Source organism: Gorilla gorilla, chromosome 12 (genome assembly GCF_029281585.2).
Source record: "Gorilla gorilla gorilla isolate KB3781 chromosome 12, NHGRI_mGorGor1-v2.1_pri, whole genome shotgun sequence".
Taxonomy (NCBI): domain Eukaryota; kingdom Metazoa; phylum Chordata; class Mammalia; order Primates; family Hominidae; genus Gorilla; species Gorilla gorilla.
In genome coordinates, this window is record NC_073236.2 from 100,688,155 (window position 1) to 100,705,837 (window position 17,683).

At 43.4% G+C, this 17,683-nt stretch overlaps 1 protein-coding gene across 2 annotated transcripts in view; it reads left to right on the forward strand.

Moving 5' to 3' along the window:
• Positions 1 to 352: 352 nt before the first annotated feature.
• Positions 353 to 17,683, forward strand: part of SOS1 (SOS Ras/Rac guanine nucleotide exchange factor 1) — a 140,168-nt gene continuing 122,837 nt past the window's right edge. For both annotated transcript variants that reach the window (XM_004029111.5, XM_019021184.4), the window contains exon 1: positions 353 to 1,058. In XM_004029111.5, the coding sequence (XP_004029160.1) occupies positions 972 to 1,058 (87 nt within the window). In that variant the 5' untranslated portion in view covers positions 353 to 971. The remainder of the gene's footprint in view (positions 1,059 to 17,683) is intronic.

Here is a 17,683-nt window from a genome sequence, read left to right on the forward strand (position 1 = left end):
GAACAAAGTATACACACCCCTTTCCGAAACGAAGGGCCCAGGGACTCCGAGAGGGGTGGGAGCCCTCACGGCCAGACCACACAATGGGGAGCCTCTTTACCCTAGTCATCACCCACCCTTGCAGGCCCCACTTTGCCAGGGTGCGACTTCTCGGGCCCTTTTGCCCCTCCCCTGCAGCCCCCAGGAGCGCAGCCACAGCCCGGCCGGGCGCCCTCCCTGTCTCTCTCTCTCTCCTCTCTCTCTCTCTGTCTCTCTCTCTGTCTCTCTCTCTTTCTCTCTCTCGAGCTTTCCTCCTCCTTCACCGGGAGCCGGAAAACCCGGAGCGAACCAGTCCAGCAAGGCAGCGCATGCTCAGTAGCGAGCAGGTTCAGTTCGCTAGTAGGAAGCTCCAGCGCTACACCGGCGGCGGCGGCGGCGGTGGCGGCACCTCAGGGCAGCCAGATTCCCCAGCAACGACCTCCGGTCCTTCCCCTTCCCCGCGAGACCTCCGCCCCAGCTCCGCCCCGCCCGGGGCTCTTGCGTTTCGGAGTCCCAACTACGCGGAGCGGGCGCCGCGGCCGGAGCGTCCCTCCACGTCCTCCCCCAGCCGCCAGCTCCGCCGCGGGGCCAGACCGGGCCCGGGAGTGCAGCCCCGGCGGGCGGGCGGCGGCCGCGGCAGAGGGCAGCCCGGGGCGGCGCCGGCGGGCCGGGGAGGGGCGGGGGGCCTGGCCCCGGGGCGGTGGTGCGGGATGCCGCCGCCTCCGGGCCGCGTCCGTTCTCCACGGCTGGTACCTGTGTCTGGTGGGTGGCCAGGGGCGGGCCTCGCCCCCCAGCCCCCTCGCCAGGGCTAGCCCGGCTGCGCGGCGCCCGGAGGGGGCCGGGCCGTCCGGTGGGGCCGCGGCCCTGTTCCGCGCTGCGAGCTCGCCCTCTCGCGGCTCCCTGGCTCGGCCGCCGCCGCCCCTCTCCCCGCCCGGAGGCGCCCCGGGGGCACCATGCAGGCGCAGCAGCTGCCCTACGAATTTTTCAGCGAAGAGAACGCGCCCAAGTGGCGGGGACTGCTGGTGCCTGCGCTGAAAAAGGTGAGGAGCACGCGGGACCCCGCTTCCCGGCCGCAGCCTCCCAGCGCGGGCGCTGGGGAAGGGCTGGGGAGGCGGGGCGCGCGCAGGGCCGTCTTTCTTCCCGGTCTCGCCGCGTCTCCAAAAGGACGGCGCACACGGAGAGGCCCCCCTCATACGGCTGGCTGTCGGTGTTGACATCCACCGGGTGTGTGGGAATGCCGCAGGGAGCCGGGGGGAGTTTATCCGGATAATCCAACCCCTGAGAGGTGAATGCTTTGCCCTTTGATTCCAGGACAACAACAGTTGGAGGAGCCTCAGTTTTCAGCGGAGGTCAAAGCAGGCCACTTTTCCGTCTTCTTGGTCTTAGCCCGGAGCTGCTGTCAGCCTACCGTTTTAGGTGTCCAGTAAGCTCGTTTTAGTGGCTTGAGAATGCCCTGGCCGTAAGGCTTGCTCAAAGGAATTGCGAGCTCGCCTGCCAGTAGGAGCGTGGCCTGCTCTGCTCGCCGTCAGTAATCACTCCTCATTCTCCTGGTTTCCCCCGCTCCTCCGATTAACAGGGGCTGGTGCACATGCTACGAATTTCAGGGGGGTTTTGTTTTGTTTTTTGCAGCGTTCGAGATTCTTGGTGCTGTCATTTGGCTTGTTAAGAATTTTTAGCCTTTGTATGTTTAAGTTTGCTACATTGTTACCTGAAGTTACATACCCCCGATCTGTGCTTTTAAATGTTTTAGTATAATTAGGAAGTGTTGTTACATTTTTAAAGCTTCTAAAGCAGCAGTGTGACTACCAGACTGTTTTTGTTTCCTTTTCTTCATTTACCTTTTCTGTAAAGATTGCTTTACTCTTCTAATAGTGTTTCTAAATCCCAGTTTCTTGCTGCTCAAAGAATGTTTCATGCTAACTGCTTCTACTAAGAATGGAGATTATGTTTTACCTTTTATGCTAAACATTAAAAGGTGTCTGATATTTCTCAAAGGCCAGTAACTTTTACTTTCCCTTTTGCCCTGTTCTCCTCCGGTCCCTCTTGCTGTCTTACAGTGGAAACTATTTGGTTTTTCAGGAGAATTTGCTCATATATTTCTGACTTAAATTACGGACATTTTCCCCTTCAAGTGTCTGACTAGTCACAAACATCTATGCAATTTTTTTTTAAAAAAAGAAAAAAAGATGCCATATATCTTACATACTTTACTCCTTAGAAATCCCATCAGGCTCTCACTCCTTACTTTTGCTTTACTTGCAAGTTTGACTTCTTAGCTTGTAATGGAAGGGGTGTAGGAGGTCTCTGTGATGCTAGAAGCTGGTGTCTGGATAGGGTAAGGGGAGACATGGAAATTGTTTAAAAACGTGTAAAGGAACTCATAAAGTATTGCCAAATAGGGGCCATTTTGCTTAGAGGCAAAAGCAGCTCCTTTCCCAGGGGAATCACCAAGGTATCAGCTGAGGATCCTTTGAAGCAGTGGAAAGAATATTGTAGGAGTTGACAGACATTGTTTAATTCTGCCACACTAGTGGCCCTTGCTGAAATCTGTCCACAGAAGCATTTTCTTTGGCTGTCATAGTGTTGTTTTATTTTTAAATGTAATTAGTTGCTAATATTTGAAAATGGGAGATATTACATAAAACCGGAATTTTCAGCTTTTCTTGAAGAATAGGAAGGTCTTGTCATTTAGGGCCTGTATTCAAGCGAGGCACTAAACTGCTGGAGTTGAGTAAATGGCTGCCTTCTTTAGACAGGTCATGTATCTCCACTTTACCACAGCCCCCACTTGTCCTTTTTGCATATTTACATAAAACAGCTTTTGACTTTAAGTTAGAGATACTTTTGCAGTAGAAGTGATAGGAGGAGGTGGAAGTGTACATAATCTAGCTGATATGTAAGGTTCTTCCAATTCTTATTTAAATAGCCACTAACAATGATTCTAAACAAGGTTGAAAATACAGTATGTTTCATATCTGGATATGCTGTTGGTAGCTCAAAACCTACGTTTTTACTTGCCTGCTGGACATTTCATGTGGATATCTCCATATCTTGATTTCTTCCTTTGATTTATTATTCAATTATTTGTAGATACATCCGACTTGTGTTCTCTTACTCTTACCTGAGGCTCTTTGGATATGCTAGTCCCTTCATCCTTCTTTGCCTGGTCCAACACTACTCATCCTTCTGGACTCACTCAACCTGAACTCTCAAATCATCAGGGCTGAGTTGGATATTACTCCTTTGTTTTCTTTTTGCACCCTGTCCTAGCTCTGTGAATTTTAAGTTCCTATTTACTTGCCTATAACTAGATTGGATGCTCCTTGAGAACAGGGATGATATCTTACCCTCATTTTATTCCCCATACTTATAGTGCTTGACATCTGGTAGGCACTCAATTTGAATAAATAGGTGAGGGGATATACAAACTAAAACTATCACTTCTCTCCTCCACCTGTCATTTCAGTTTTTCTTCTTGATTAATGGCTTTATTGTTACATTTGACTGGTTTAAAATGTTGGGGTCATCTCTGGCTTCTTTGTATTACTGTGCACACTCAGGTAGAGCCTGTATGTTCATTTCCCTTTGACATGTTCTTCTAGCTATTCCTCCTCCGACTTCTCTAATTGAGTCTCCTTTCTCAGACTACTGTGATAACTTCTTAATGGGGTCCACTGGCCCCCACCTCACCTTCTGTTTTTCAAATCTCACCAGTTATAGGACACTTCTGAACATGTCACACTCAGAATTGTTGATGTCTTTTGAGTTCAACCTACGCTAAACTGCACTTTTTAGCATGGAATTAACAGCAATTGATATCTGGCTTCATCCTGCTTTTCTGACTGGATTGTCTACCATAATCTTTTATCTCCTTTTTGCTTTAGCCAGTCCGGACTGCTACTTTTCCTGAATATGGCTGGAATGTCCCACTGTATCTGTTTCACCGCATCTATGAGTCTAAGTCCTATCTTATCTATTGCAGAAATATATCATGCCTACTATAGACCAGGTATTGCCCTTGACACTCAGGCTAAAAAGGTAAATGACAGGGCCGGGCGCAGTGGCTCACGCCTGTAATCCCAGCACTTTGGGAGAGCAAGGTGGGCGGATCACGAGGTCAGGAGTTCAAGACCAGCCTGGCCAATGTGGTGAAACCCCGTCTCTACTAAAAAATACAAAAATTAGCCTGGCGTGGTGGTGGGCACCTGTAATCCCAGCTACTCGGGAAGCTGAGGCAGGAGAATAGCTTGAAACCGGAAGACGGAGGTTGCAGTGAGCCGAGATTGCACCACTGCACTCCAACCTGGGCAACAAGAGCAAAACTCTGTCTCAAAAAAAAAAAAAAAAAAAAAAGTAAATGACATAATCAGAAAAGACTAAATTAGAACATGATGGGAAGTGGCAGGGCATGTCTGGAGAGACAACTGGTTTATGAACAGTTTTTATATATGTTAAGCTAAGGAATTTAAATTTTTTCTTGGGTAATTAGAGGCCATTGATAAAGTTTCTTTTGTTTGTTTTTGTTTTATTTGTTTGTTTTGAGACAGAGTGTTAACAGGCTGGAGTGCAGTGGTGCCATCTTGGCTCACTGCAGCCTCCACCTCCTGGGCTTAAGCGATCCTCCCACCTCAGCCTCCTGAGACTGTAGGCACACTGCCACATCCAGCTAATTTTTGTATTTTTTGTAGAGATGGGGTTTCACCAGGCTGGTCTTGAACTCCTGGGCTCAAGCCATCTGCCTGCCTCAGCTTCCCAAAGTGCTGGGATTACAGGGTGAGCCACTGTGCCCAGCCAATAAGTTTTAAGCAGGGGAGTAACAGCACATTTTAATTTTAGAAAATTCACTTTGGCCATAGAATGGAAAATGGTTTGGAGAAGAATGAGACGTAAAGTGAGGAGAAAAGTTAGAAGCCTAGTTTAATAGTCCAGTCAAGAGATAATACACATTTGAACTAAGGGTGCATTTGAACAAGGATGGAAATATGGATGTGGATTTTATTTGAAAGATGTTTACAAGGCAAAATTGACAGGATCTAGTAACTCACTGAGTGATTGGGGGAATGGGAATGGAACAGGAATAGTCTTGTGTCTGACTTGATTGTCTTTAGTCAGGATAGAGAATGTAGGAGAAGCTCTTAGGATGGAGAGAGGAGTGGCATAATAAGATGATTTTTGGAAATGTTGACTTAAAAGTCTTTTTGGGTTATTCAAGTGAACTTCTCCAACTGGCTATTGGTTGTTGGTATCTGATTAAGCAGATTTGGAACTTCTAGATGTGTAAGTAAAGCCATAAATATAGATGAAGCCTCTACAAAGACTTATACATGAATGTTCATGGCAGCTATTTTCAGTCAAAAACTGGAAACAATCCAATGTTCGTCAGCAGGTGAATGAATAAGCAAATTGTGATACAAACAGTGGAATACTATTGGTTGTTGGTATCTGATGAAGCAGATTTGGAACTTCTAGATGTGTAAGTAAAGCCATAAATATAGATGAAGCTTATACAAAGACTTATACATGAATGTTCATGGCATCTCTTTTCAGTGAAAAACTGGAAACAATCCAATGTTCGTCAACAGGTGAATGAATAAGCAAATTGTGATACAAACAGTGGAATACTACTCAGCAATAAAAAGGAACAAACTGGCTGGGTGTGGTGGCTCACACCTGTAATCCCAGCACTTTAGGAGGCCAAAGTGGGAGGATTACTTGAGCCCAAGAGTTCCAGGCCAGCCTAGGTAACATAATGAAACCCTGTCTCTACAAAAAACTTAAAAAATTAGCCAAAACATTTAAAAAAAATTAGCCAGGTGTGGTGGCATGAGCCTGTAGTCCCAGCTGCTTGGGAGGCTGAGGTGGGAGCGTTGCTTGAGTCTGAGAGGTCAAGGCTGCAGTGAGGTGTGATTGTGCTATTGCACTCCAGCCTGGGCAAAAAAATGAGACCCTGTCTCAAAAAAAAAAAAAAAAAAAGAGAGAGAACAAACTTGATACAAATGACAACATGGCTGAATCTCAAAATAATCATACTCAGTGAAAGAAGGGAAACCAAAAAAAGAGTATATACTATATGAGTCTACTTATAGAACATTCTAGAAGGTGCAAACTAGTGCAGATCAGTGGTTGTTTAGGGAGAGGCTTTTTATGTTTACTTATCTTGATTGTGCTGATGGTTTCAGGGGTGTATACATATCCTGAAATTTTTCAGATTGTATATTTTAAATATCTGCAGTTTATTGTATGTCAGTTGTACCTCAATGAAGGTATTTTAAAAAGTAGATGAGACCACACGCTGAAAATGATTTGAGTAAGACTGAAAAAGGGCTGGCATAAGAAGTGGGGGAAGGGAGTGGAAAATAGTGTATAGGGAGATAGCAGAGGAAAAGGAATGATGTAAGGAGACCGAGAAGCAAGGAGTCAGGCAGAAGGAATGAAACCCTAGTGTCTGAGAAGTTGAGAGAGGAATGCTTCAAGAAAAGAGTTAGCTGTGTGCGATGGCTCACACCTGTAATCCTAGCATGTTGGGAGGCCAAGGCAGGTGGATCACCTGTGGTCAGGAGTTTGAGATCAGCCTGGCCAACATAGTGAAACCCCTGTCTTTACTAAAAATACAAAAATTAGCCTGACGTGGTGGTGCACGCCTGTAATCCCAGCTACTCGGGAGGCTGAGACACAAGAATCCTGGGAGTTGGAGGCTGCAGTGAGCTGAGATCACACCACTGTACTCCAGCCTGGGTGACAGAGCTAGACTCTGTTTCAAAAAGAAACAAAAACAAATCAGCCAGGCGAGGTGGCTCACGCCTATAATCCCAGCACTTTGAGAGGCTGAGGCGGGGGATCACCTGAGGTCAGGAGTTCGACACCAGCCTAACCAACATGGAGAAACCCCATCTCTACTAAAAATACAAAATTAGCTGGGCGTGGTGGCGCATGCCTGTAATCCTAGCTACTCAGGAGGCTGAGGCAGGAGAATTGCTTGAACCCAGGAGGCAGAGGTTATGGTGAGCTGAGATTGTGCCATTGCACTCCAGCCTGGGCAACAAGAGTGAAACTCCATCTCAGAAAAAAAGAAAAAAAAAAAAAGAAAGAAAGAAAAGAAGAAAAAGAAAAACAAAAAAACAAAATTAGCCAGGCTTGGTGGCACGCACCTGTGGTCCTGGCTACTCAGGAGGCTGAGGTGGGAGGATTGCCTGAGCCTGGGATGTTGAGGCTGAGGTGAGCCATGACCGTGCCATTGCACTGCCGTCTGGGTGACAGGGTAAAACCCTGTCTCAAAAAAAGAAAGAAAGAAAAATAGAAAAGAAAGAGTCATTGATCATACCAGGCTATAGAAAAGTCAAAGGGCCTGAAAAGTGTTAAGTTTGGCAGCTAAGGGGTCATTGGTCACTATGTCAGAGCAGTTTTATTGTGACAGTAGAAGATGGAAGAACATGGGAAAAGTAAGAATAGCAAGGGCGCTGACCTTTTTGCTCAGATTATTTTTTTCTAGAAGCTTGGAAAGGAAGGGAAAAGAGATAGTGCTGAGGCAAAAAAGAGATTCAAGATTGGGTAAGACATTTTTGCTTCTTGCTTGGAGATGACAAAAACTTGTTAAGAGCCTTTGAGGAAGGAGCTAATAGAGAATGCTGGTGAAGATTCAGGAACACAAAGCAATGGGATTTGCCTTGAACTGTTTGGGAGATAAGGTAAGCACTTCACCTGTGTTCTCATTTAATTCTCATAGGATACTATTACGGCTTCCTTTCTACAGGAGAGAAAATCAAGGTTTGGAAAGTTAAATTTGCCCATGTAATTTAGTTACAGAATCTTTATTTTTAAAATTCTTTTATTTATTTATTTTTGCACCATGGCCTCCCTCCCCCAACTCTAAAATCTGTATTTTTAAACACTATATTGACTGGGCATGGTGGCTCATGCTATTGACGCCAGCACTTTGGGAGGCCAAGGCAGGAGGAGTTTGAGAACAGCCTAGGCCACATAGTGAGACCCTGTCTCTACAAGGAAAAAAAAAAAAAAAAAAAGACAGGTATGGTGGTACATGCCTGTAGTCTCAGCTACTTAGGAGGCTGAAGTGGGAAGATTGCTTGAGCTCAGGTGTTTGAGGCTGCAGTGAGCTATGATTGGGCTACTGCACTCCAGCCTGGGTTACAGAGTGAGACTGTGTCTCTAAATACATTAATTAATAAAACACTAAGTGATGCTACCTCTGGCAGGGGTGATGACGTCTTTTCTTATGAGATATAGGAGGGAAAGTGATAAAGAGGGGTTTGTAGTTTGGGGAGCAGGGAGTTCATGCTAAATAATCACTTCTATTTTCTTTTCTTTTCTTTTTTTTTTTTTTTTTTTTGAGACAGAGTCTTGCTCTTGTCGCCCAGGCTGGAGTGCAGTGGTGTGATCTCCGCTCACTGTAGCCTCCACCTCCCAGGTTCCAGCCACTCTGCCTCAGCCTCCCCAGTAGCTGGGATTACAGGCACACTCCATCACGCGCAGCTAATCTTTTGTGTTTTAGTAGAGACAGGGTTTTACCATGTTGCCCAGGCTGGTCTTGAACTCCTGAGCTCAGGCAGTCTGCCCACCTCGGCCTGCCAAAGTGCTGGGATTACAGGCATGAGTCACTGCACCTGGCCAAATCACCTCCATTTTCATGATGAAATGAAAGGCAAAATTTTTTTACAGAGTGAAGAAAGGGAAAGTAGTAAGGAATTCAGAAGGAATAATGAAGTCTGGGAATTGCTGCTGTGGAGTGTAGAGGAGCCAACCAGTGCCTTAGAAAGGAATTGCAGGCCAGGTGCGGTGGCTCATGCCTGCAATTCCAGCACTTGGGAGCCTGAGGTGAGAGGATCACTTGAAACCAGGAGTTCAAGACCAGCCTGGGCAACATGGTGAAACACCGTCTCTACCAAAAAACAAAACAGAACAAAAGCCTGGCATGGTGATACGCACCTGTAGTCCCAGCCACTTGGGAGACTGAGGTGGGAGGATCCCTTGAGCTCAGGAGGCTGATGCTGCAGTGAGCCATGGGAAAGAAAGAGCAAGAGAGAGAGGGAGAGAGAGGAATTGCTCAGCAGCGCTGAATGTGGAGACCATAAACTCAGAGTAGGGTTCATCTGGTGGTTGTGAGATTTTCCTCCAACAGCACTTATCTGTTCAGGTAAGCCAGGAGAGAAGACAGTTGGTTGCAGGTAGCGGCAGTAGAGATTAAGAAGATAGGGATATTTTAAGTGATAGAGAGGAAGTAAGGGTATATAAGAGAAATAATGGATTGGAAGAAAAATTAGGGCTCCATGGATTCAAAATCTTGGTGAGTTAGAAGAGAAGGGTAGTGGGAGTAGATAGGGGATTGTGATTAGAGATGATGACAATTGTTATATTTTGGAGTTTTAAGATTCCAGAGATAGAGGCCAAGGAGGGCAGATCACTTGAGCTCAGGAGTTCAAGACCAGCCTGGCCAACATGGCAAAACCTCACTTCTACCAAAAATACAAAAATTATCTGGATGTGGTGGTGCGTGCCTGTAGTCCCAGCTGCTCGGGAGGCTGAGGTAGGAGAATTGCTTGAAACCTGGAGGTGGAGGTTGCAGTGAGCTAAGGTCGTGTCACTGCACTCCAGTCTGGGCAACAAGAGCAAAACTCCGTCTCAAAAAAAGAAAAAAAAAAAAAAGGATTCCAGAGATGAAGCAGGTAAGACAATTAGGGGCTCTAAAGTTGATGTATTGGGTTGCATATGGGAATGATGATGAAGTCCACAGAGATTATGGAGTGTACTGTAGCAGAGAGGGAGACTGTATTCTAGGAGTGGCAGGAAGGTCCAGAAGTAACAGCAGTAAGGATGTTTTAATCAAATAATAGTAAAAGTGGCAACTTCTCACCTCCTCTGATGTAGTATTTATTACAGCTATAGACAAAATAGGAAGAAACTTTGTACTTCATTTTAGAATTTTGTCTTGTGATAAAGTTTTTACCCTAACATTTTGTCATGAAGATTTTTCAATACACAGAAAAGTCTAAAGAATTGTACAGTAACACCCGTATACCCATCACTCAGATTTTATAATTAACATTTTATTATAATTTTATTATGTTTGCTCTATGGCATGCCTATCCATCCCTTCATCCTTGAATCCATCTTATTATTATTATTTTTTTTTTTGAGATGGAGTCTTGCTCTGTCGCCCAGGCTGGAGTGCAGTGGCACAATCTCGGCTCACTGTAACCTCTGCCTCCTGGGTTCAAGTGATTCTCCTGCCTCAGCCTCCCGATTAGCTGGGATTACAGGCATGTGCCACCACACCTGGATAATTTTTGTATTTTTATTAGAGACAAGGTTTCGCCATGTTGGCCAGGCTGGTCTCAAACTCCTGACCCCAGGTGATCCACCTGCCTCGCCCTCCCAAAGTGGGATTACAGGCATAAGCCACCATGCCTGGCCCATTTTTGTATTTTTAATAGAGATGGGGTTTCTCCATGTTGGCCAGGCTGATCTTGAATTCCTGACCTGAAGTGATCTACCTGCCTCAGCCTCCCAAAGTGCTGGGGTTACGGGTGTGAGCCTCTGTGCCCAGCCAGGAGTTTTTAATACTGATGGAGTCAAATATATGTTTTTTTCTTTTAAGGTTATTGCTCTCTTATATCTAAGAACCCTTTGCTGATATTTTCCTAATGTTGTCTTTTAAAAGCTTTATACTTTTAGCTTTCATAGACTCTGTGGTCCATTTCAAGTTAATTGTTGTGTTGTGATACAAGGTAGGAATTGAGATACATTTATTTTTAATGCTGATATCTAGTTATTTCAGAACTATCTGTTGAAGAGACCCTCTTCTTTTTTTTTTTTTTTATTGCTCCTTGCAGAGCAGGGCTGTGCTATAGGCAGTATGCCTAGAGTAGTAGCCTGTTGAAGAGATTTTCTTTTCTCTGTTGGATTGTGTTGATATTTTTATGAAAATTACATGATTCACGTGTGTATGTATATATGCAGTCAGTCCTCTGCATCTGTGCATTCAAACAATTGTGGATCAAAAGTATCTGCGGGAGGAGGATGGGGGGAAATTGCATCTATACTAAATTTGTACAGTTTTTTTGGTCATTACTCCTTAAACAATACAGTACAACTATTTACATAGTATTAGTTATTATTAGTAATCTGGAGATGATTTAAGGTATGTGGGAGGATGTGCACAGGTTGTATGCAAATGCTACACCATTTCCTGTAGGATTACGACTTGAGCATCTGCAGATTCTGGTATCTGAGGGAGGTCCTGGAACCAATCCCCCATGGATACCAAGGGATGACTATATACATACATGCACATACACACACACACACACACACACACACACACGCACACACGCACACACACACAGCTGTATCTGTATCTCTGTGTCAGTTTATTTCGAGGCTCTCCATTCTCCATTTATCTAATTGTTGATTTCTCTACTTATAGTAAGTTTTGACGTTATGTAGTGTAATACTCCAATTTTGTTCTTTTAAAAGCTATGTTTTAGTATTTCTAGATCTTTTTGAATGTTAGTCTTTCATTCCTGTGTTAATAAACCATGGCAGATAGTATTTTATTGAGTTCCTGCTATGTGCCAGTATCCTAGGCAGTATTGTGTACCTGCTTATCTCTGTTCTACCCATTGACTTTTGAAGGTGGTAATGTCCCAGTTGTACAGCTGAGGAAATAGATTTTATGAGGACAAACTGCACAAGATGTTATGACTAGTAAGGAGTAGAATCAGGATTTGAACCTAAGTCAGAATAGCTTCAAAGACAACTCTTTATATTCCAGTGTGTTGCCTTTTTTGAGTAGGAAGTATAATGCAGTACGATGGTGCTCTAATTGTCCTGAACCTTAGGTTTTTAAGGAAGAAGTATCTCAGGAGAGAGGGAGGCTGAACGGACAGGGCTTTGAAATCACCTACTTTAAGTTGAGGAGCTCAGCCCTTTTACATATTGGGGCTTTGCATAGAATTTCATTTGGAAAAAAAGGGTTCTGTTGCATTAAAAAAGGTAGAATTTTAAAAGATGCTGGTTAATGGAAAGATAGCACAGACCATAAAGGAACTGGCTGAGATTAATGGTCTTTAAGTGGCAATGAGAAGCTAGGAGACTGTCCTTGTATGCTTATGTTTGGAAGTGATGGAAGTGACATCTAATTTATTTTATTTCATTTTATTATTTTATTTTTTCGAGACAAGTTCTCGCTCTGTCACCCAGGCTGGAGTGCAGTAGTGCGATCATGGCTTACTGCAGCCCCAACTTCCTGGGGTCCAGCAATCCTCCCACCTTAGCCTTCTGAGTAGGTAGGACAACAGACACATGCCACCACACCCAGCTAATTTTTGTATTTTTGGTAGAGACGGGGTTTCACCATGTTGCCTAGGCTGGTCTTGAACTCCTGAGCTCAAGCAGTTCACCTGCCTCAGCCTCCCAGTGTGCTGGGATTACATATGTGAGCCACTGCACCCAGCCCATATAATTTTCTTTTTTTAAAGACACCAGGTCTTACTCTGTCACCGAGGCTGGGGTGCAGTGGCATAATCATAGCTCACTGTAACCTTGAACTCCTAGGCTCAAGCGATTTTTGCACCTCAGCCTCCCAGGTAGCTAGGACTACAGGTGTGTACCACCACTCCTGGCTAATTTTTTAAAAATTTTTTTGTAGAGATAGGGTCTCACTGTGTTACTCAGGTTGGTTTCACACTCCTGGCCTCAAGTGATCCTCCTGCCTTGGCCTCCCAAAGCACTGGGATTACAGGAGTGAGCCACTGTGCCTGGCCAGAAGTGACTTTTTAAATGGAAGTGGGACCATAAATGGGTGAATGAATGAATGAATGAGTGAATGGAAATGAGAGTTAGCCAGTTAAGGATTAGGAGGAAATAAATTCCAAGGATTTGTGGTAGCTTGGAGGCCAAGAGGAACTCAGCATTTTTGGAGTTCTGAGTAGCTGAAGTCTGGAGTGGGGGCCAGATCGTGTGAATCAAATTATTGCATTTTATCTTGTCAGCAGTGGGGAGCAACTGCAGGGTTTTAAGCAGGGAGCTGACACACATGAATTTTGAAGGACTGCTGCAGACTGTATGGAGCATGGATTAAATGGGAACTGAACTGTAGGCAGGAAAGCCAGTTGAGGAGATTTTGCAGTAGTTCATGGAAGGGATGATAGGTGGCTTTGATTACAGCAATAGCTGTGGGGATAGAGAAAAGTGGACAAATTAATTAGAGAGATTTAGAGGCAGATTGGTGATTGAATTGAGCAGGGCAGTGAGAGGATTCCCAGGTTTCTGACTGAGGTGTCTAAGTGGGGATGGTGATGAAAGGGGGAATATTGGGAGAGGATCACGTTTGGAGGGAGACTAAGGCACCATCAGTATTCTAGAGATTAGAGGGCTGTGAGAGAATTGTGATAGGAGGGATTTACTCTTTGGCAGATATCCAAGCGTGGAAGGCCTGTTTGATGGACTGTCCTTGATAATCACAGGCAGGTATAGCCTCAAGGCTTTGAGGATGGCTCTAAAGTACATTTCAAACACCACCTCCTCCGCAAAGCCTTTCTACTACAACTCCATCCCCTAAGTAGAGTGAATCTCTTCATATTCTTAGTACCTACAGAATTTTGGAATAGTCATGTTTAGTATATTTTGTTTTAGCAAATAGGGAAGCAAATACTATATTTTAGAAATAGTTAATGTAAAATGGCTAGGTTTTTTTCTTTTTTTTTTAGTGTGATGCTTCAAGGGGAGCCTTTGTCATTGTATTAGTCCAGGACCTCTTAGAAGCAGATGCCAAGATGGGATTAAGCACATAAGAAATTTGTTAGGTGAAATGCTTGTGAGGGGGGAAAAGGAAGGAGACAGGGAGAGTTGTCAGACTGATGAAAGTCTGACTCCAAGTTAAAAGAGAGGTAAGGAAGGAAGGAACTTTGAGTGAAAGTGTCTTAGACTGTAGTGCAATACTAAGGAAAGTTTGCAAGGCCTCAGAAAGTCTTTGAGTGAAAGGTGCCTGTTGGAAAAATGATGTGTCTCCCAGGAATAGGCCTGCCATGCTCAGTCAGTGACTGGGAGGAGCTAGTGAGAAACTGGCCTCGACACAAACACAGTGATGGATTTGAGTGCAGCTGCTGCAGCACTCAGTCTATTATCCTTCCTGTAGTCAGAGATCTGAGAGGCTCATTCTCATGATCAATTAGGGTCATCTCTGGCTATGAATTGCCTAATTCGGGATAAAGTACAGTTTTTCCCCATTTCAGGTGGGTAATTTGTTCCCAAAAAACCCCTGTACTTAAAAGAAAAAAAAAGGATGCCTTAAGGTGAATTCTTAGAAGTCAGAAATTAATTTTCATTGAAATTAATGGTACACAATTTACTTCAGTAGCTAATCATATAAACTTTGCATTCATATTCAATGTTTATGTAATTAAATACTTAATATGCAAAACTACAAACAGAACAGTAAGACAAAAGAAAACAATTCAAGTAACACCCCAAATTATTACTCTATGAACTGGTGAACCAGGAGTACTTGAGGCAAACCAGCAGTAAGTTCCTGAATAGTCCAACCATGTGGCCACGAAGATGACTCCTTGTTGGTTTTCCTTGCTAGTCTGGGCTACCTCACAGGCAGACAGGTGCAAACCAGTGAATGAAATTCCTCAGAATGTCAAATTCTGGTAACTTCCTGTTAGAGTTGGGAGTGGAGATATACATGGGAAAATAAGTAATTTAAAGATTTGGTTTTATGGACCCTGAATTACTCAGATGTTACTTAAGAAAGTTTTTTTTTAAAACTGTAACAGGAAGATTACTTGAGGAATCTTTAATGCTACTTTAATGCTTCATGCTGATTTGTGTGTGTGTGTGTGTGTGTGTGTGTGTACAGTAGCACAGTCTCAGCTCACTGCAGCCTCCACCTCCTAGGCTCAAGTGAACCTCCCACATCAGCCTCCGAAGTAGCTGGGACCACAGGCACGTACCACCATGCGTGGCTAATTTTTTTGTATTTTTTGTTAGAGACAGGGTTTTACCATGTTGCCCAGGCTGGTCTCAAACTCTTGAGCTCAGGAGATTCACCCACCTGGGCCTCCCAAATTGCTAGGATTACAGGTGTGAGCCATCACACCTGGACTGATTTTTTTTTTTTTTTTTTTTTTTTGAGACAGAGTCTCACCCTGTTGCCCAGGCTGAAGTGCAATGGTGCGATCTCGGCTCACTGCAACCTCTGCACCCAGAGTTCTAGTGACTCTCCTACCTCAGCCTCCCCAGTAGCTGGGATTACAGGTGCCTGCCACTACGCCCAGCTATTTTTTTTTGTATTTTTAGTAGAGACGGGGTTTCGCATGTTGGCCAGGCAGGTCTTGAACTCCTGATTTCAGGTCATCTACCCGCCTCGGCCTCCCAAAGTGCTAGGATTACAGTAGTGAGCCAGCAGGCCTGGCCACTGGTTTGATTTTATTTACCAAATTAGTTGAGCACTATTTGTATGGCAAGCATGGATATAAAATTTAAAAATAAAACATAATTGTTGCTTTTATGAAACTTATATGTGGTGTTCAAAAAAAATCTGTAATCTGTCCATATGAGTTAAGCAGCCCACCTGTAAATATGATCAATCCTAGTATATAGAAAGTAGTTTGGCAGCCAGCCTTGGTGCCTCACAGCTGTAATCCCAGCACTTTAGGATGCTGTACCAGCTAGAGGCCAGGAGTTTGAGACAGCCTGGGCAACATGGTGAGACCCCATCTCTATTTAAAAAAAAAAAATAGTTCAGGATTAAAAAAAATGAAAAACAAGTCTTGACAGAACATAAGTTGTTTTTAATTGATACAAACTTTTTGTAGTAAGCTAACTTAAATTTCAGTTGTTCTTTTTTAATGCCTGAAACAATTATTTTCTATGTATGGCTCAGTAATTTGTAATGGAATGCACTTACTGATAATTCACAGATGTTTTGTTTAAGAGCTTTGCTAGGGCTGATTTCTATAGAACATTTAATAACTTTTTCTTTGTTTTTTTTTATTGTGGTAAAATATATTTATACAACATTAAATTTGCCATTTTAACCACTTGAAATGTACAATTGAATGCCATTAATTACATTCACAATGTTGTGCAACCATTACTACCATCTATTCTTTCCCAATCCCTAGTAACTTCTAATCTACTTTCTGTCTCTACCATACAATAGAATATCTACTATTCTAGATATTTAATGTAACTGGAATAATAAAATATTTGTATTTTTGTGTCTACTTTCATTTAGTATAATATTTTCAAGGTTCATCTGTGTTGCAGTATGTACCAGAATTTCATTCCTTTTTAATGCTCAGTAATACTCTATTCAGGTGGACATTTTGCACCTTTTGGCTAAACTGGATACTGCAGTGAACATTGGCATACAATTATTGGTTTAAGTCCCTATTTGCGATTCATCTGGGTATGTTCCTTGGAATGGAATTGCTGGGTTGTTTTTGTAATTCGCTGTGGTTCGCTTCTTCAGGAACTGCCATATTGTTTTTCACAGAAGCTGCAATATTTTACATTCCTACCAGCAATGTACACATGTCAATTTCTCTACCTACTTGCCCACACTTGCTATTTTCTTTCTTTTCTTATCCCATCTTAGTTGGTGTCTTTTTGGTTTGTATTTCTCTAATCTTTTCATGTGTTTATTGGCCATTTGTATGTCTTCTTTATAGAAATGTCTATTCAAATTCATTGCCCCTTTTTAAATTATTTATTTATTTATTTGAGGTGAAGTCTTGCTCTTGTCCCCCAGGCTGGAGTGTGATGGTGTGATCTCGGCTCACTGCAACCTCTGCCTCCTCGGTTCAAGCAATTCTCCTGCCTCGGCCCCATGAGTAGCTGGGATTACAGGCACCTGCCACCATGCCCAGCTAATTTTTAGGTTTTTAATAGAGACGGGGTTTCACCATGTTGGCCAGGCTGGTCTAGAACTCCTGACCTCAGGTGATCCACCCCCGCCTCGGCTTTCCAAAGTGCTGGGATTACAGGCGTGAGCCACTGAGCCTGGACCATTGCCCATTTTTTAATTTGGTTGTTTGTGTTTTTGATGTTGAGTTTTAGGAGATCCTTATTATATATTCTTGATATTAGACCTTTATCCAATATATGATTCGCAAATATTTTCTCTCATTTAAACCCTTAGTTTCTTGATAATGTCCTCTGATGAACGAAAGTTTTTAATTTTGATGAAGTCAGATTTATCTGTTTTTTCTTTCATTGTCTTGTGCTTTTTGTGTCAGATCTTAAGAGTTCATTGCCAAATCCAAGGTCATGAGGATTTGCCCCTGTGTTTTCTTCTAAGAGATTTATGGTTTTAGCTCTTATATTTAGGTCATTGATATATTTTCAGTTAATTTTTGTATTTGGTATGAGTTAGGAGTCCAACGTCACTCTTTCGCTTGTGGAAATCCAGTTGTCCCAGCACCATTTGTTGAGCAGGCTCTTATTTCTCCATTGAATGGACTTGGCACAAATCAGTTGGTCATAGATATATCAGTTTATTTTGGTATGCTCAGTTTTATGCTATTGGTCTATATGTCTATGCTTTTTCAGTACCATATTATTTTGATTACTGTAGCATTGTAGTAAGTTCTGAAGTCAGAAAGTGTGAGTGTCCCAACTTTTTTTTTTTCTTGATTGTTTT